The 21346-nt window shown below is 41.8% G+C and overlaps 1 protein-coding gene across 1 annotated transcript; it reads right to left on the reverse strand.

Moving 5' to 3' along the window:
• Positions 1-456: 456 nt before the first annotated feature.
• LOC138371131 (tripartite motif-containing protein 5-like) lies at positions 457-20492 on the reverse strand. The gene is made up of 3 exons (XM_069335965.1): positions 20427-20492; positions 716-1417; positions 457-501 (listed from the first exon to the last, which is right to left on the reverse strand). The coding sequence occupies exons 1-3, from the start codon at positions 20430-20432 to the stop codon at positions 457-459; spliced, it is 753 nt and encodes a 250-aa protein (XP_069192066.1). The 5' UTR covers positions 20433-20492.
• Between the last annotated feature and the right edge of the window lie 854 nt (positions 20493-21346).

Raw genomic sequence — 21346 nt, forward strand, 5'->3', positions numbered from 1 at the left:
AGGCACTGAGTAAAGTAACTGGACTATAATGAACCATCAGGCTCTGAGTAAAGTAACTGAACTATAATGAAGCATTAGGCTCTGAATAAAGTAACTGGACTATAATGAAGCATCAGGCACTGAGTAAAGTAACTGGAGTATAATGAAGCATCAGGCTCTGAGTAAAGTAACTGGACCATAATGAAGCATCAGGCTCTGAGTAAAGTAACTGGACCATAATGAAGCATCAGGCTCTGATGTTTCGGTCCGTCCTGGACCATTCTCAAGTCGATCGACTTGAGAATGGTCCAGGATGGACCGAAACGTCGTCGTCCCTTCAACTTCTAGTGTGTGGTCTGGTCAACATACTTCAGCCACGTTATTGTGACTCATCGCCTGCATCAGGCTCTGAGTAAAGTAACTGGACTATAATGAAGCATTAGGCTCTGAATAAAGTAACTGGACTATAATGAAGCATCAGGCTCTTAGTAAAGCAACTGGACTATAATGAAGCATCAGGCTCTGAGTAAAATAATTTCACAATATAAGTAATGGTGTTTCTCTACACTGACCACAGTGTAGAGAAACACCAAGATGACAGTTGACTTTATTAATACAAATGTTTCCTATATATAAAGTCAACTCTTATCTTGATGTGTCTCCATGTCAAAAGTATTTATATAGAGGCAATACTACACTCAGTTGTGTGAGAACAATGTGACCTTCAGTAGTGTACCTTCACTGAGGTGTGGACAGTCTTGACATCTGGGAAGAGTTCCTGGCACTTCCGGAGCCAATCATCTATCTTCATGCTGCACCCATCAGCTGTGTCTATGGTTGTGCCAACCTCCTGTGGAGTGTTGACTGTGCCGAGGCTCCCCAACATGGCCTGCAGCTGAGTCTTCCCTTCCTCTCCTTGTGTTGTCATATCCACCACACTGGTATCCTCCAGTTCCAAGAGTTTCATTGCTGACTTATTCTGCTCTACCAGAGCATAGAGTCTGTCCTGGAGCTGGAGGTGATGAGTCTTCCAGTCCCCCAGCTGCCCCCGGTACTCCCCCAGCTGGGACAGTACCTCTTCACAGCTAATAATGAGGCGGCTGATGCTGCTCATCTGCTCCTGCACCATGGAGCGTAATGTCTTACTGATGCCTTTGGCAGGACCTTCATAGGGTTTTGCTGGCACTACTTCCTCAGTTGTTAGTTGGATATTTTTGAGTTTCCTAACTAAAGCCTCCACAGCATAGTTAATTGGGAACTGAGTAGAGGCTGTGGCAGCGTGCTCGGCACGGCAGCTGGGGCAGGTCAGCTGACCATTCTTGATAGCATTGTCAATACACTGGGAGCAGAATGTGTGGCCACATGGCAGTGTGCGAGGTCGTAGCCGATTTTCGGCATAATCGTTAAAACACACTGAACATTCCTCTGGCTTGTTATCCTGTGGAAAAGAATATTTAGTTTGCTAGATGTATTTACAACTAAAACTAATATTACAGTACTTTATTTACTAATACAAATTACATAATATTGTTATACATTCTTTGCATTAACTATTTCAGAGCAGGGTTAATATTACTGACAGATTAACACATTCACAGCAAGGCCAATATTTTTTATAAACATATCCTGGAGTATGGGATAATATATTTGGTAACATATTGCAGCAGCAGGGCTCTTTGTAAGCCATACCTGAGAGTACAGATTAACAAAACCCGTCCTTACTTTATTATGAATAATGGAAGTAAATGTATGTATCGTAAGTGATAATGGGGGAAGGATCAAGTATTCTTAGTCTAAGTTGGACAATAAGTGCACTGTGGGTTACATCTTAACACATGGGTTTTATTGAACAACTCTGGATTATTTTACACTTACTATGGGAACACACAATTACGTTACGGGACTGTCGAAATATCGTAAGTAGAAGCGATTTTTCCCATAAGAAATAAAGGGAATTGAATTAATCCGCTCCCCACCCTCCAAAATATTAACATACAAATACATTTTATACTGAATACAATGTTTTTTTCTAACTACAATACAGTACCAAAGTGTCTCTTACCTTTATGGCTCTTGATGGCGTATGGAAGATGGTGATAAGGGGGGAGGAAGAGAGTTGTTCCTGTTTGGAAGGGGAGTCCCCTTCCATTATCACATCAGGCAGTGATGTTTTCTCTGGGGTACTCTCTTTCCTACGTTTTGTCTGAATACCACTAGGACCTGGTTATGATTCAGTGCTTGTTTGTCTCACTACAAATTTGTCAAGAGGCATTTGTTGTTCCCTTAATTTTAACATTTGTCTGTAATGATGCATCAGTGTCATTGAATAGGTTAAGGCAACGACCTACTGCAGCTTGATTTGGGCGAGTCGTTTCAACAAAGGTTTGCAAATCTTCCCATGCTGCACACATTTTCTTAATTGTTGAGGAAGAAACATTCTGTACTCTTGTATCTGCTATATGCTCATCCTTACATGGGTTTTCATATGTTGAGCCTTACCACTGACTTTCCTGGGACTCATGGCAAGGTATATAATAATTACTTTAATGTTCAAAATGCAAAAAATCACCACAAAAGCGGAATTTCTTATAGGCGCGATCGTCACTAAGCAGGCAGCTGTAGTAAACTGAGGCAGGTCGGCCGCGTGACTGGGAACCACTCGCTCTGTCGACCCGAACGTGTACCAACAAATATCGTAAGTCGACGACACCATCAGATGTCGAGTCGCATTTTTCGATGAAATTCACATCGTAACTCGAAATTATCGCAAGTAGGGGCAATCGTATGTTGAGGTGCCACTGTATATTTTATATATATATATATATAATATATATATATATATATATATATATATATATATAATTATATATATATATATATATATATATATAGCGGGCGGAGTGTATCGTGATCTGGCCTGTACTCCTCTTGACATACCAGAAAACATTCTAAGGAAACTACTCCAAGCTTGTACTAAAGAGGCATCCTTCTTGAGCCTGGATGGGCACATGTATAAGCAAGTAGATGGGGTCGCCATGGGTTCTCCCCTAGGTGTTCTGTTTGCAAACTTCTACATGGGTACCATCGAACAAAAGGTCTTCGTCGACATGAACTTGAAACCGGCCATATACTGCAGGTATGTTGACGACATTTTTACTCAGGTACCTGAGGTCAGACATCTGCAGGAGCTGAAGGAGGCATTTGAGCGGAATTCTGTGTTGCATTTCACCTACGAGATGGAGAAGGATGGGAAGCTGCCCTTTCTAGATGTAACAGTCATGGAAAGGAGCGGAGGTTTCCACACTGCAGTCTACACTAGAGAAACAAACATAGGAATGTGCCTCAATGCCAATAGTGACTGCCCAGACAGGTACAAGAGGAGTGTTGTTAACGCTTATGTCGACCGTGCTCTCAGCCACAGCTCAGGATGGAAGCAAGTCGATGAAGAACTTCGTAGGGTAAGGCAGGTCCTAGTCAACAATGGCTTCTCCAATGGTTTCATTGAAGACATCATAAGAAGGAAGGTGAAATGCCATGCAACCTCTGAAGAGACAACTAACACAACACCTGTACCCCCTATTAGACTATTTTACAGGAACTTCTTTTCCACAGCTCATAAAACGCAGGAAAGGGTCCTGAAAGATATTGTTAATAGAAACGTTACCCCTACAGACAAAAATCAGAAGATACAATTGACGATTTACTATAAAACCAAGAAAACTGCCAACCTACTCATGAGAAACTCTCCAGACACAAAGCAGAACGCTTTGAAAGAGACCAATGTCGTCTATGCCTTCAAATGCCCACTTAGGGACTGTAAGCCTCAAAGAACTCAGTATATAGGCAAGACAACAACATCTCTTTCCAGGCGATTAACGATACATAAGCAACAGGGCTCCATTAAGGAACATATAATCTCTTCCCACAACCATACCATCACCAGAGAAGTCTTAACAAAAAACACGGAAATCATCGATAGATACACCGATAGCAGGCAGCTTGATATCTGCGAGGCACTACACATTAAGAAGTCAAGACCAGCAATCAACAGCCAATTAATGCACAACTATATTCTACCCACTTCAAGACTCCGCACCAATATAGAAGCATCAAGAAATATGGGCCAATAGGCCGTTTGCATTTACTTCCATTCTTCCCCTTTAACTTTACCCAATATTTCGTGTTCTATCTTGTGTTGAAAGTTTGTTTTCACCTCATCCAAAACTGTTGTAACATATCACCTCACCCAAATGCAGGTATATAAAATGAAAAGCCATTTGAATTATAGCATAGTAAGAAATCTGTTTAGTGTTTGCAGGTTATAGTTGTGTGCGTGTAAACTAAAGTCTTTGAAAATGTAATAAGTTATTACGAAACGCGTTTAAGTGTGGCATCAGACTAGAAATAAAAATGAATTTTGGAGAACTGATTTTTCAATTACCATCGACAGTGAAAAGAAACATAAGAAATATTGAGAAAATTTGTGTTAGAATTATTAATCTTATTTTTTCGGTCATATTTAACAATATATGTCTACAGGAAAGAATGCTACCAAAATATACAAATATATATATATATATATATATATATATATATATATATATATATATATATATATATATATATATATATATATATATATATATATATATATATATATATATATATATATATTAGTATATTTTGGTAGCAGTCTTTCCTGTAGACATATATTATTAAATATGACTGAAAAAGTAAGATTAATAATTCTAACACGAATTTTCTCTATCTTTCTTACATTTCTTTTTCACTGTTGATGGTAATTCAAAGATCAATTCTCCAAAATTCATTTTTATTTCTAGTCTGACGCGACACTTGAGCGCGTTTCGTAAAACTTATTACATTTTCAAAGACTTTAGTATACAAACACACAACTGAAACTGAATAGAGCTTACACATCTTCGAGGTTTATATCTACATTTGGGTGAGGTGGATGAGGTGAAAAAACGAACTTTCAACAATGGGTATTAAATTCCAACACAAGACAGAACACGAAACAATGGGTATTAAATTCAAACACAAGACAGAACACAAAACAATGGGTATTGAATGGAAGTAATTGTAGAAAGCCTATTGATCCATATTTCTTGATGCTTCTATATTGGAGCGGAGTCTTGAAGTGGGTAGAATATAGTTGTGCATTAATTGGCTGTTGATTGCTGGTGTTAACTTCTTGATGTGTAGTGCTTCGCAGACGTCAAGCTGCCTGCTATCGCTGTATCTATCGATGATTATCAAACAACTATCTATCTAACAACACAGAAATCATCGATAGATACAGCGATAGCAGGCGGCTTGACATGTGTACACCCTGAGTAACATGTCCCACGGTGCGCATGAAGTATATATACGCCATAGGGTGCCAGGCCCGATTCAAATGGGCCGCGGCTACACGGGGTTCACAGTAACGTCCTCAGGGCTCTTGTAAACAGACGCCATTTTTTTAAAAAATCGTGGGCAATATTCTCAGGTGTAAGAGGCACAGTACTGTTGGAGCAACCAAGGCTGGCGCACACAGCATGAGCGAACAGCATTGCTGTTCAGCTTGTGACCACAGCATCGCCGAAAAATGTCAAAATATATAATTGTTATTATTTAGCGATGACAATATTACAGATGACCCATGACTGTGATATAAATAACCAGGGTTGTGATAATAGCAGGATTGTTGTAATAATTAGCGCTGTGGGAGGAGTAATGCTGAGAGACGGAGGGAGACAGCATCGTTTACTGACTGTGTGGCCACCTGTTATTGTTTGCATTCACCATACCAGGTCAGTGGTTCTCTATGGTGAACACAAATGTAGATACTTATATATAATGTGTGTATTAGTGTAATAACAGCAAAAGGATTATGCTGGGAGGAGCCATTTGGGTGACTTGGTGACGTCGTCTGCACGATTTGTCTAGCTGTTTAGAGGGTGGCCACTATGCTCTTTGGGCGCACTACAAGCTTAGGTGTACAGTTACGGTGCATAAAACATGTAGATACTTATATATAATATGTGTATATAGGGTAATAACACTGCAAACAGTATTGTTGGGGGAGAAAGTTTAGTGCGTGTGACCTTGAATGAGTGAGGGAGCCGCCAGCCGCCATCTGTGTATAGCGACGACTCTTAGTGCCTGAACTAACTATATCAGCTTAGCTTTACAGTTGTGGTGAACAAAATATATACATACTTATATATAACGTCTGTATATAGTGTAATAACACCACAAATGGTATTGTTGGGGGAAGAAAGTTTAGTGCGTGTGTTGAGGGAGTAGCAGCGAGTGGCTGGCTGGTGTGTGGTGGTAACTCTTCGTTGCTTTTCGACTCTCAATACCAACTTAGTGATTCGTTATGGTGACCAAAACATGCAGATACTTATATATAACCTGTGTATAGAGTGTAATAGCAGCAAAACTATTTGTTTATTGTTTTATAAACATAATTGAATCACTAATATGCACATCATACTTTTGAGTATAGCGATTATTCACCACTTTTATTACATAAATATATTACAATACACACTATTGAATAATATTACTGCAAAAAAACTAAGAAAAAATAAATCGAAGACATTGAAACAATTAGGTAATAATATCTTTGTGGCAACTCCCACCTGTCAGCGCGGGTGACGCTGACGGGTCTGATGACCGCGCTGTCAACGCCCACTTTTTGCCAGACTTCCTCGGTCAATTGCGCCCAAAATATGTCACCTACGATTTTTTTTTATTTTTCCCGTGCTCAGGGGACACAAATTAACATGTCTAGAAGACGAAAAAAAAATTTTGAATTCTTTTTCTTGCGCACAGGGGTGTAAATGTCCCCAGGACCCCTGAGCAGTGTAAGGGTTAAACAGCTTTGATTTTATACCTGCATTTGGGTGAGGTGATATGTTACAACAGTTTTGGATGAGGTGAAAACAAATTTTCAACACAAGACAGAACACGAAACAATGGGTATAATATTTTGTAAGTTAAAAGGAAGAATGTAAGTAACTGCAATGGGCCTATTGGCCCATATTTCTTGATGCTTCTATATTGGTGCGGAGTCTTGAAGTGGGTAGAATATAGTTGTGCATTAATTGGCTGTTGATTGCTGGTATCGCTTCTTAATGTGTAGTGCCTCGCAGATATCAGCCGCCTGCTATCGCTGTATCTATCGATGATTTCCGTGTTTTTTGATAAGACTTCTCTGGTGATGGTCTGGTTGTGGGAAGAGATTATATGTTCCTTAATGGAGCCCTGTTGCTTATGCATCGTTAATGATGCATAAGCCATTCTATAGGCCATTGCTCCCCTTGCCTCTCTGAGGGGGCCAGGTTCTGGCCGTGGTCCCCGGTAGGCCCTAGAACTCCATACACATGACTGATGCCAAAGTCTGACATTAGCATATCAGCCTGGTAAAGCTCCGGGGAGCCTCCGGGTCTCACCCAGAAAATGGCGTTTCATTACATTCAACGCTGGTTTTTTCCAATATTTTGACTATAACACTTGTCAATGACACAGGTCTATATTTGATGGGATCTTCCCTGCTGCCACTGTTGTAGATTGCTGCTGCCTCTAATATCAACAGGGAATCTGAAATAGGTAGTACAGTGAATATCAACCTTGTAGTGCAAACATTTGTTCTGTGTTAGCCTTTTTCCACACATCTGCTAGGACTCCTGTTCACGGGGATGCCTGAAAAAATCTGTTAAGTGGAATGCTGAGCTCAAGTGCACATTCTCTCAAAACCCATGGTGAAACTCCATCTGGACCAAATGCTTTGTTCTTACTTAGCTCCTTTGGCATTTTTTTCACTTTATATTCAGACACCTCTATGAAATGTGAGAAATCTTTAAAGAATTCGGATAAAGAAAGAGATCTAGAAGTGGTTCTAGATAAAAAGCTATCACCTGAGGACCACAAAAGAACATTGTGTGAAGAGCCAATGCTACACTTTCTAACTTCAGAATTGCTTTTAAATACATGGATGGCAAAATACTAAAGAAATTATTCACAACTATTGTCAGACCAAAACTGGAATATGCAGTGGTTGTATGGTGCCCATATCTTAAGCAGCACATCAACAAACTGGAAAAGGTGCAGAGACATGCAACTACTGTAATTTACTCGTGGAAAATAGTAGAGGGGCTGGTCCCAAATCTGCACACAGAAATAATATCATTTGAGACCGGAAGGTATGGCAGCATGTGCAGAATACCCCCGTTGAAGAGCAGAGGTTCAATAGGTACTCTGAGAGAACTCTGTCAACATCAGAGGCCTGATACTGTTCAACACGCTTCCACTAAATATAAGAGGCATAACTGGCCGATCCCTCACAATGTTCAAGAGAGAACTCAATAAGCACCTCCAAATGATACCTGATTAACCAGGCTGTGATTTATACGTCAGGCTGCGAGTAGCCGCATTCAACAGCCTGGTTGACCAATCCAGCAACGAGGAGGCCTGGTCGACGACCGGGCAGCGGGGACGCTAAGCCCAGAAAACACCTCAAGGTAGCCTTAAGGCAAGGCTAAAAGTTTTGTGAAGAAATGTTTGCACTGCAAGGTTGATATTCACTATGTCACCTATTTCAAACTCCCAGTTGATATTAGAGGCAGCAGCAATACAGTTGCTTTTACAAGTTTCATTGTGTAGCCTAAGGCTTATCTTCATTGTATCTAGAGGCGGTTTACCTGCTTGATGGGGTTCTGGGAGTTGTTCTACTCCTACTTCTACTCTACTGGAAGTACTTGAGGAGTACTCTCTACTCCTCAAACTCTGACTTGTGAGAGTTTGGTCCACCAGGCTGTTGCTTGGAGCGGCCCACATACCCACCACAGCCAGGTTGGTCCAGCACTCCTTGGAGAAACCTATCTAGTTTTCTCTTGAAGATGTCCATGGTTGTCCCAGCAATATTTCTTATGCTTGCCAGGAGAATGTTGAACAACCGCGGACCACTGATGTTTATACAGTGTTCTCTGTGCCTACGGCACCCCTGCTCTTCACTGGTTTTATTGTGCATTTTCTTTCATATCATTCACTATAGTATGTTGTTATTTTACAGTGTAGATTTGGAACCTGGCCCTCTAGTATTTTCCATATGTATATTATTTGATATCTCTCTCGTCGTCTTTCTAGTGAGTACATTTGGAGGGCTTTGAGACGATCCCAATAATTTAGGTGCTTTATCGGGTCTATGTATGCCGTATATGTTCTCTGTATTCCCTCTATTTCTGCAATCTCTCCTGCTCTGAAGGGTAAAGTGAGTACTGAGCAGTACTCATGATGCGACAACACAAGTGATTTGAAGAGCACAACCATTGTGATGGGATCCCTGGATTTGAAAGTTCTCGTAATCCATCATTTTTCTGGCTGACGCAATATTTGCTTGGTTATGCTCCCTAAACATTAGGTCGTTAGACATCATTATTCCCAAATTCTTTACATGGTGCTTACCTACTATGGGCAAATTTGATTGTGTTATGTACCCTGTATTATGTTTAACCCCTGTGTGGCTCCAGGCTATTTAGCATTTGTCACCCACAGGCGCATAAAAAAAAAAATTTTTCTTTTAAACCTGTTAATTTGTGTTCTCTGATCATGGGAAAAATAATAAAAAATATCGTAAGTGGCATATATTGCCCGCTATAGGGCGGGGAAGTCTGGCAAAAAACAGGCGCTGACTCAGCGTGCGTCCCAAGCGGTCTGTTGCTCGCCAGCTGTCAGGCAGGAGTGGCCACAAAGAGATAATTACCTAATTATTTCAATGTCTCTGATTGATTTTTCATAGTATTTTTGCTGTAATATTATTCAATAGTGTGTAGTGTGATATATTTATATAATAAAATGAGTGAATCATCGCTGTACTCAAAAATATGGTGTGCATATTGTTGATTCAATTATTATGTTCATCAAACAGTGAACAAATACTTTGTCGATTATTACACTATATACACAGGTTATATATAAGTATCTGCATGTTTTGTTCACCATAACGTACCATTAAGTCGCTAATATGAGTCAAAAAGCAACGAGGAGTGACCGCCACACACCAGCCAGCACTCGCTGCCACCCACTCCCTCAACACCTCACTCGCCCACATTCTCCTCCCACCATACTGTTTTTGCTTTTATTCACTATATACAGACGTTACATATAAGTATCTACATTCGTGTTCACCATAACGAACCACTAAGTTGGCATGCTGAGTGGCAGTGGCAACCAGTGGCAGCCCGCCTCTGGCTGCTACTTCCTCCCTCCCTCACCCACATTCTCCTCCCACAATACTGTTTTTGCTTTTATTCACTATATACAGATGTTATATGTAAGTATCTACATGTTTTGTTCACCACAACTGTACAACTAAGTTGATATAGTTAGTTCAGGCACTAAGAGACGTCGCTACACACAGTCAGGTGGTGGCTGCTTCCTTCACACATTCAAGGTCAGACGCACTAAAGTTTCACCCCCAACAATACTGTTTGTGGTGTTATTACCCTATATACAGACGTTTTAAACACTTTTATTATGTGTGATGTTAGTGCAACTGGCCTATAATTTTTTGCCAAGGCTTTACTCCCCCCCTTGTGCAACGGAGCTATATCTGCAGATTTAAGTGCTGCTGGTATGTCCCCTGTATCCAGGCTCTTTCTCCAAATTACGCTGAGTGCTCTCGCTACTGGTACTTTACATTTCTTTATGAATATTGAATTCCATGAGTCAGGCCCAGGAGCTGAGTGCATAGGCATATTGTCAATTTCTCTTTCAAAGTTTCCGAGTTTGTGGTAATATCCGTTATATTATCTGCAGCTTGAATGTCATTCATAAAGAAGCTGTCTGGGTCATCAACTTTCATGTTGTTTATTGGTGTGCTAAACATAGCCTCATACTGGCTTCTTAGAATTTCACTAATCTCTTTGTTGTCCTCTGTGTACGTACCTTCATTTGTAATTAACGGTCCAATACTGGTAGAGGTTTTGATTTTGATTTTGCGTATGTGAAAAAATATTTCGGATTTTTCCTTATCTCTTGTATAGCTTTCTGTTCCAATTCCATTTCCTCAGACTCATATGATCGCTTCAACGTTTGTTCTATTTCTTCGATCTCCCTGCTTAGGCTTATTTTCCTTGCTTGTGATAGTTGTGTCTGCCGAAGCATTTCCGTTATTTTTTTCCTTCTCCTGTACAGTTGTCTGTGTTCTCTTTCTTGAGTGGTCCTCTTTCTGCCCCTCCTCACAGGCATGTGCTTCAAGCAGACCTTGTAAGCTTCAGCTGTCAGTTGAGCTATTCCCTGTGTGGGAGTTTTGTCGCTTAAGACCGTCTCCCATTGAATGGTTGCAAGGTCTACATTTATTTTTTCCCAGTCGATCCTCTTATTGTTAAAATTGAATTGATTGAATATTCCTTCTCGCTTGTTGGGTCTCTTAGACCTACTACCGTTATTTATGCTAGTTCGCACTTCAATGAGCTTATGGACTGAGTATGAAGTATCTGAGATTGTGATGTCTCTGATTAGTTCATCATTGTTTGTGAACTAATGATGAAAGAAAACAAGTCTAGAAAACTAGAAAACAACAAAAACACACTAGAAAACAAGTCTAGTGTGTTTTCGTTCCTAGTTGGTTCTGTAATCTGTTGATTGAGCGAGAATTTGTCACAGAATCTCAAAAGTTCTCTGACCTGTGGTTGGTTATTTCCCGGGTCATTCCCTGCTATGATATTTGTGTTTGCCATTTCCATCTTAGACTCGGTAAATTGAAATCTCCAAGGAAGATTAACTCTTTTGCTGGCCTGGCAAGCGACCTGGCACACACTGCAACGAAGGCTGAGCATTGGCCGTGAGCGCACAAACCACACTCAAATGTTTATACAGTGTGACCTCACTCGAACGAGGCGTAGGCGTTATATGAGGCGAGGCCGATTCGTTTCACTGCGGAATTCGTTCTACCCGTCAGCCCCAGGCTGTCCCTCCCCTTCATGTGAAAAAACAAAGGTCCTACATCCACTATCAACAAAACAAAAAATCACAGAAAATCTATTTATTATGTATTTATCATTTTGAACATGGCACATGATAGAACAATCAATTGTAAACAATTCCATATTAAAATCAAAACTATGTGACTGTTATTGGTGGCTGCAAATATGATGTATGGCCAGGATTTCCATAAGCCAACTGTATCAGTCTACATAAATATTCATAAACAATTCATTTATTATGAAGTCTTCATTTTCACTATGGCATTTGATAGAACAATCACTTACAAACAATTTGGATTAAAAATTCTACATATATGAGCATTATTGAATCCAAAAAAGCAAAATCACATAATTTTCTCAACAAACTGAAGAGGAGGGGTGGTTGGCGGGCCGCCGGTGGTAGGGGAGGAGGGTCAGGGCCGGCCGCTGGTAGTCAGGTGCGGGAGGGGAGGGGAGGGGGGGGGGGTTGTAGCATGTTGGCGGTATAGGAGTGGGGGGGGGGTTGTAGCATGTTGGCGGTATAGGAGGGGGGGGGAAGGGTGGCAGCCAGACTGACAGGCCTTGGGCCAGACCAGGCCTCAGGCCAGGCCTCAGGCCAGACCTAAGGCCAGGCCTTGAACCCAGACCTCGACGAAACTCGACCCAATGTTGACTGCATAGAGGCTAGCCGCCTCCTTACCCCTCCCTCCCCCCCAATACATCCCCTCACCACTGACCCCACACATTATTATGAATTCTTCATTTTGACTACGGAATATGGTAGAGCGATGCATTACAAACCACTGAAATGGTAAAATTTTCTCTCCTAATTTTGTCAAAAGCAGCAAGTGAGCTTAGTATCGAGGCAGGCACGTGCTGTAGCAGTCAGCTGGTGTCTCTACTCACCCTCCTTCTCTGACGCCTTTCCACCCCCTAATACATCCTCTCACCACTGACACCACAATTTATTATAAATTGTTCATTTTGACTATGGAATATGATAGAGCTTTGTGTTGCAAACAACTGAAATGGTAACATTTTCTCAGCTAATTTGGTGAAAAGCAGACAGTGAGTGAACTATCGAGGTGGAGCATGGAGGTGCCAGCAACGTGTTGCCATTTACATGATAACTCGAGCCAGAGCTCTCCACTGACACAACCTGCCTCCCCTGACACCACTGTTACTCCATCTTCCCTGACAACTTCCACCACTGACACAACCAGCCTCCCCTGACACCACTATTACTCCAGCTTCCCTGACAACTTACACCACTGACAACCTGCCTTCCATGAGAATAACTTACACCACCTGCCCCCCCTAACAATAAACCCTAACTACTGACACCACTTGCCCCCCTGACAACAACTCTCACCAATGACCCTTGATACCATTTTATCATCCTTCAACCATTTATCCCTAGAAACAATGGGTAAGCATAATAAAACACTGTATAACTGTTTACACTTTGGCGAATCATAGATGATGACAGCCACCTCCGACGCTCAGTCTCGGTGACTGCTTGGATGAACAATCTTCGCTTAATCAAACATTTGTATGTTCCACTGAACATTTAGTACCTAATTCAATTTGTTCGGATCTTCTGGGAATTCGCTAGAACGGGGTTCGTTAGTGAGGATGAACTGTACTCTTTTCAGCTTTCTAACCTCAATTTTCATGCTACGTCATTCATTTTGCTATCAAACTGTTCACAATATAAAGGGGCACATTTAAAACCAGTCCCATAATATTCGGACAATAAATGGGATTTTTAAAAATGCATTAATTGATGATGGCATTACCTTCATCAGGGACTCAGCGTGTTTTGGTTTTATGATGTCGATACCCTCATCAGGCCGCGAAACCCCTGATATTATTAGTTGGTTTTTGTTAACCCTTGGGCTGCTCTCTTGCGATTTTAGCCTGCAACACGTCTTATAAAAGTGTTCATGTGTGTTTCCTGATCATGGGAAAAATAGAAAATAATTTGTGACATATTTTGACCACAATAGGGCGAGGAAGTCTGGCAAAAGTGAGGCGTTGACAGAGTAATCATCAGAGGCGGTCAGCTCCACCCGAGCTGTCAGGCGGGAGTTGCCACAAAAATATTATTACTTAATTATTTCAATGTTGATTTTTTTTTCTGTTTTTTTTCGAGTAATATTATTCAATAGTGTGTAGTGTGATATATTTATATAATAAAATGTGATCCATCGCTATACTCAAAAAGTATTGTGAGCATATTAGTGATTCAATTACAGTGCATCCTCACTCTAACGAACCCTACTCTAAAGCATTCCCGGATAATCCGAACAAATTGCATTTGGCGCTAAATGTTCAGGAGAACATACAAAAATTCATTTGTGTTGTTCCACTGATGGTGATGACCTAGGCTGGTATGGCAGGGCTGTGAGAGCTGTGTACTGTACACACTCTCCACATCGTTCACTTCAATATCGTATCACTAGTATCAGACACCTGTCTTAGGTCTTTTTCCAGATTTGAGTTATCAAAATCACTGGCATGCTCATCTTCAAGGAATATGCCCTGTAGTTTCAACATCAGAGAGTGTTTTCTCAAAAACATGGCCAACTAGAGACTGGGAGCTCAATATGGATACATACAAAATGGTTGCTACCTTGAATATGAGCTGCCCACAACCGTGGGGAATGCTGGGAATTTTTTTCAAGCTGGCAAACACCTCAGGAATCCATCTTGTACCCAAGTTTTGAACCCTACAATATACCTACGAGTGCCTTAACCACTGTGATGCGCCGAGTTTATTGTGACATTCCCCGTGCACATGAAATCAAGTGTTCCCCAAAAAATGTTTTTTTTAACCCTGAACATGTCTATGTAAAAATAAATACAAAATTCCACTTACTTGGCTGTGGGGACGTGGACAAGGTGCGCTGTGACGTCATCACGGCTGGTCGCCCGTACCAGAAACTCCCAGAAACAAGCGTGCAGGCCATTCAAGCATTGAGAGTTGCCACAAATATATTTTCAATTATTTGTTCTATGTATTTCCAATGCGGTTTTATTAGTTTTTTTATTGTATATGATGCATATTTTTGTTATTTACAATATGTATACAACAGAACGTTCATAATGTTCCATGGAACTGTGATACTGTGTGTCAGTAATGTATCCACAATGTTTATTGTTGCAATATTACTTGCTAAAAATTCACTAAGATTACAATATGTATAGTTTCACACACTATTTACACACTAACACACTGTATTACACAATCAGTACTTCGGAAGTGAGTAATAATCAATGAAGTAGTCCATGGTACAAAGCGCGACTTCGCTCTCGTTGCACCAGGTACAGATAGATTTTCGCTGTTTCTTTGTTCTGTGTGCTTGCAAATAACTCACTCACGTACACCCTTGGCTTTAGTACTTGTAAGTGGTATGTAGCCAAGCTCGTAATGCGTAAGGTAGTCTTGAAAATATCGCTTTGTAAGGTCCCTGACTGGAAGATTCAGTCATTTATAGCAAGTGTCAGTCAATCTAGAAGAGATTCAGCCATTCTGGAAGAGATTCAGCTAATCTTGAAAATATCTATGGAAAACACCACCATGGAAACCGCTAACACTGTTCATCTATGCTACTTGTATCAGATGCATCATCACTGAACCCAGAAAACGATTCATCTATGTATCACCTATATAAATTGGAGATGGCATAGGTGGCATGGGTGGCGTTCACAGCTACAACTGGATACGCTCGCTGTATCATCCTAATAGGTGTGGTATCACTTGCATCCGACCTTTGTGTTAGGTCCTTATTGCGCCTAGCTTCATCAATATCATGACCCTTATGTTCTTCAGCTATAAGGTCTGAATTTCAACACCAAAGAGCGATCTTTCAACACTGCGTCGGACAGGTGTTTGGGAGCCAGAGGGCGTGCAACCCCATGGTTACTCACTCAATACTAACCCAGCGAGCAGCCTAGGACATTCTGGAATTTTTTTCAAAGAAAGCTGCCTCTCACTGGGGTCCCAAGAGTTCATTTTGTATCCAACCTACCGCGAGCGTGTTTTGACCGTGTACAAAAAAAAAACTTTTGTCGGTGGGGACAGTTATTGGCGAAAAGCATTTGTCGTTTGGCACAGTGCAGTGGTTAAGGTGTTATGCGCACCCCTTGATCGAGCGAAATTAGGCGCTAATGCATTTCAGAGGGTTAATACACTCAACAAAACTGGTTAATAATACCATGACTAATACAATCAACATCACTGGGTAATGCCAATATGATGAATACACTCACCATCACTGGGTAATGAAAACACCAAGAATAACCCTTGTGTGGCTCCGGGCTATTTAGCATTTGTCACCCACAGGCGCATACCAAAAAAAAAAAAAAATTTTTCTTCCTAACCTGTTAAGTCGTGTTCCCTGACCATGAGAACAAAAAATTCAATTGAACTTACCGACGACGTAATTGAGCCGACAAGATGGGCGATGACGTCACACCATGCATGATCGCTCATGCACGGTGTGTCCCAGAGGCGTCGCGCGCGGTCTTCAAGCAGCCAGAGTTGCCACGAATTTATTTTCGCGGCATTATTTACAGTGTTTAGGCCTATTTTATTAGCAATATTAGTCACAATTGTGTTGCACATAATGTTACATCACAGTCATTGTCAATAAATGTTACATACATCGAGTATACACATGTGCACACAAATGTTTTCCATTATGCCATTATATTATGTATCACAATGTTCATTATTATATGTACACACAAGCATGCACTATGTACAGGCTTTTGCACTATTATTGCACATTTAGAATTCTTGGAGAGAGTGGTAGTCGTTGAAGCAGTCGACAGCACACAATGGAACTGCACACGCTTCACACCATGTTTGCACCACTTTACGTTTCTGTACTCTCCTTTTTGTTGTTTTACATACTAGGCATTCACGTTGGCCTATTGCACGCTTTCCAGCTGGTGGCAAATGTTTTAGTCTGTGTTGCTGAAAGGCCTCCATGTGAGCAAGCCTGGGTGTAGCAGCATGCTGCAACACTGGGTTCATGATTGGTCTTTGCATGCCAGGGACATCTTTACCAAACTTTGCTAATAACTGTGTTGCAAGTGTAAAAGCAAACGCACGGAAACTAGGTTTACGTCCAGTTTTCACCAGATACATATTATAGCAGTTCAACATGCTCATGTCAACATGATGGAAAAAATCTTTTTTCGTCCATTTCAATGTTTTCCGCACACACTCGATAGTGCCAACCATCATGTTAGCCTTATCAATCAAACGCATGTTGATATTACAGTATAGTCAAGAACACAATCTGGCTTATATACTGGTTCTTTCGTTACACAGTTCACCTTGCCACTGTTCAACATTGTACCCTCATGAATGGTTGTCAGCATGTTCACTTCTCTCTTGTCTTTCCACCGAACCGAGAGTATTTGATCACATTTCCGTAACTGGCACTCACCAACTGAGAGTCTACCGTCAAACACTGGCATTTCCCTCCTTCGTGCCTTTACTGTGCCAACCAATCCAGTTCTATTTTCAACCAAAAACTTAGTTAGCAATGGACTTGTATAGTAATTATCTGTGTATAAGATGTGGCCCTTGTTCATCCATGGTGCCATCAGTGACTTCACCACACTACCCGAGAAACCATGTTCGTCGTTACCGGGAATGTCTACATCACTAGCTGAATACAGAATCATGTGTAACACATATCCTGTTTCACAGTCACACAGTACAAAGAATTTCAATCCAAATCTTTTCGTTTGGAGGGAATATACTGCTTGAATGAAACATATCCTTTGAAAAGCACAAGGATTCGTCAATCACCAGCTTCTGTGCTGGTACGTAAAAATCTCTGAACTTATCAATCACTTCATTCATATAGTGCATCACTCGCCAAAGTCTATCATCCTCTGTCCGGTCCTCATTACATGCAAAATGCAGACACCTGAGGAGTATCTGAAACCTATCTCGGGATATATATTTCCCTAAGAAAGGTGTTGAATAGTCAGATCTTTGCTCCAGTAATCTGTGATAGCGTGTTTGACACAGTGCTTCATCAACATACATATTGCTAAAACACATACATTTCACCTACATTGGTGGTTTTCCAATGTTGCAATCATGAAAATTCTGTTATCTCTCTTCTAATGAGATGAGCCGCATGAAGGTTCGTTTGGTGTACAATATATTCCATGAGCGGCTCATCATAGAATGCTGTAAAATAAAATAGGATATGAGTGTAAAATTCACTCATATCCTCTCCATTATCAGGAAAAAGCTCGGTAATCCCATCTTTATTGTCAAAGGCAGGAATTCGAGGAATAAAACCAGCACCATCACTCCACACTAGTACACCTGGTGTCCTGCGAGACGCAACAGGGCACGACGGCGAGGAAGTGATGTACACAGCGGACCAGGAGCTGAAGCCCGTTTACGCACAGTACGGCCGCTACGTGCACATAAGGTGGAAGCACGTGAACATCACCACACTACACAGTACCCCATAAAAGGTTGATGCATAAGCTGGAGAAACAGGCAGGAGTAACTGGTAGCGCGCTCCAGTGGATAAGGGAGTACCTAAACAATAGAAAGCAGAGAGTTACAGTGAGGGGTGAGACCTCAGACTGGCGTGAAGTCACCAGTGGAGTCCCACAGGGCTCTGTACTTGGACCTATCCTGTTTCTGATATACGTAAATGATCTCCCAAGGGTATAGACTCATTCCTCTCAATGTTTGCTGACGACGCCAAAATTATGAGAAGGATTAAGACAGAGGAGGACAGTTTGAGGCTTCAAGAAGACCTGGACAAGCTGCAGGAATGGTCGAACAAATGGCTGTTAGAGTTTAACCCAAGCAAATGTAATGTAATGAAGATAGGGGTAGGAAGCAGGAAACCAGATACAAGGTACCATTTGGGAGATGAAATACTTCAAGAGTCAGAGAGAAAGACCTGGGGGTTGATATCACGCCAGACCTGTCCCCTGAAGCTCATATCAAGAGGATAACATCAGCAGCATATGCCAGGTTGGCTAACATAAGAACGGCCTTTAGAAACTTGTGTAAGGAATCTTTCAGAACATTATATACCGCATATGTCAGACCAATCCTGGAGTATGCGGCTCCAGCATGGAGTCCATATCTAGTCAAGCATAAGACTAAAATGGAAAAGGTTCAAAGGTTTGCCACCAGACTAGTACCCGAGCTGAGAGGTATTAGCTACGAGGAGAGACTACGGGAATTAAACCTCACTTCGTTGGAAGACAGAAGAGTTAGGGGGGACATGGTCACCACATTCAAGATTCTCAAGGGAATCGACAGGGTTGATAAAGACAGGCTGTTTAACACAAGGGGCACACGCACTAGGGGACACAGGTGGAAACTGAGTGCCCAAATGAGCCACAGATATATTAGAAAGAACTTTTTTAGTGTCAGAGTGGTTGACAAATGGAATGCATTAGGAAGTGATATGGTGGAGGCTGACTCCATACACAGTTTCAAGTGTAGATATGATAGAGCCCAATAGGCTCAGGAACCTGTACACCTGTTGATTGACAGTTGAGAGGCGGGACCAAAGAGCCAGAGCTCATCCCCCGCAAGCACAACTAGGTGAGTACACTACCCGAGAACATCACCATCACTACACTACTCTTGGTGCCTCGGCGGCGTGTTCCATGCGGCGGCGCTTGGCTGGGCGAGACACTGCTGACGTAACAAATTCTTGCCCAGTAACACCACTGGTACTGGCACCAGGCTCGGTAACACTATGTTCTGATTCCACTTCACTAAAACCAGAAAAAGAGTCACCTTCCTCTGACTTGTTACCGAAAATATCCTCAGACTCTAAATAATCACATGAACTGTGTGGTCGAGGGTGAATTGGAGTAGACACTGGGCTAAGTGGTATGGGTGAGCATACAGTATAGGCCTCGCCATGGGAGGCGGCTGTATCTCATTTTCACTGTCAGTGCTACTATCATCGGTCAATTGTGTGTAGTCTTTATCAATATCAGTTATCAAAATTACTTTCCTCACCATCAGAAAATAATTCACTGGTTATTTGCTCTTGGACGAGTGATTGCGTGGTGCGCGCCCGATAAGCGTTCGGCCGTGCGCTCGACATGGTGGCTGCTGGGTAACTGATGCCTCCCACGCGATGGTAGCGTGAGCTGGATTTTTTTTTCCAAAATGGTGTCTGTTTACTATAACCCCTAAGCAGCGTATGGGAGTCCCCTCTACCCGCGGGCCTTTCAAATCTTGCGCGGTACTCCAATGCATCATATGATGTGGAGCACAAGTTACTGCAAGTCACTTAACCCATCATATGATGTGTTGCGCACTTAAAGGGTTAATACGCTCAGCATCACTAGTTAATGGCAACATAATAAATATACTTACCATCACTAGTTAATAACAATATGATACACACACACACACTGGTAGTACAGTAAGAATAAAACTGTCCTTACCATCATTAATGGGCAGAAGTTGTGTCTGCTATCGTCCTTGGGAGCCGAGCAGAGATGGAAGCAGTATTACCTATTAGGCAAAATAAAACAAATTTAAGGTTTCTATGACTAAATTTTTCCCACCAAAACATAGTACATTTTTAGAAAAATTTAATAATATTTTTTAGGTATTGTACTTTGAGCAAAAGTAAGGAGAGTGGGCAGGAGTAAGGAGGGTGGGCAGGAGTATGGAGGGTGGGCAGGAGTAAGGAGGGTGGGCAGGAGTAAGGAGGGTGGGCAGGAGTATGGAGGGTGGGCAGGAGTAAGGAGGGTGGGCAGGAGTAAGGAGGGTGGGCAGGAGTATGGAGGGTGGGCAGGAGTAAGGAGGGTGGGCAGGAGTAAGGAGGGTGGGCAGGAGTATGGAGGGTGGGCAGGAGTAAGGAGGGTGGGCAGGAGTATGGAGGGTGGGCAGGAGTAAGGAGGGTGGGCAGGAGTAAGGAGGGGTGCAGGAGTAAGGAGGGGGGCAGGAGTAAGGAGGGTAGGCAGGAGTAAGGAGGGTGGGCAGGAGTAAGGAGGGTGGGCAGGAGTAAGGAGGGTGGGCAGGAGTAAAGAGGGTGGACAGGAGTATGGAGGGTGGGCAGGAGTAAGGAGGGTGGGCAGGAAAGGGGAAGGGGTATGGGCGGGTTCTCGGCTGCCTCCCCTCCCTCTCTAACAGCCTACGTAATACAAACCATGTGCATTAACCTGTAAATGCTGTAAATGGGGGCTGGGCCAAAAATATTTGAATTATGTGAAAATTAATATTAAATGTTAGACAAATCTCCAACTTATTGGCATAAGCATCATGCAAGTTTCATCCCAATATTTTCAAAAATATATTTTAGACAATTTTTTTTGAAAAGGAGAACATTTTGTTGATAAGGAGAACAGCTCCTATTAAC

This window comes from Procambarus clarkii, chromosome 35, assembly GCF_040958095.1.
Source record: "Procambarus clarkii isolate CNS0578487 chromosome 35, FALCON_Pclarkii_2.0, whole genome shotgun sequence".
NCBI classification, from domain to species: Eukaryota; Metazoa; Arthropoda; class Malacostraca; order Decapoda; family Cambaridae; genus Procambarus; species Procambarus clarkii.

Excerpts from the sequence above, each read along its gene's own strand:
- LOC138371131 (XM_069335965.1), bottom strand. Across the intron at positions 502-715 it reads CTGTCCACACCTCAGTGAAG|AGCCTGATGCTTCATTATAG; the intron begins GTACACTACTGA and ends TATTTTACTCAG.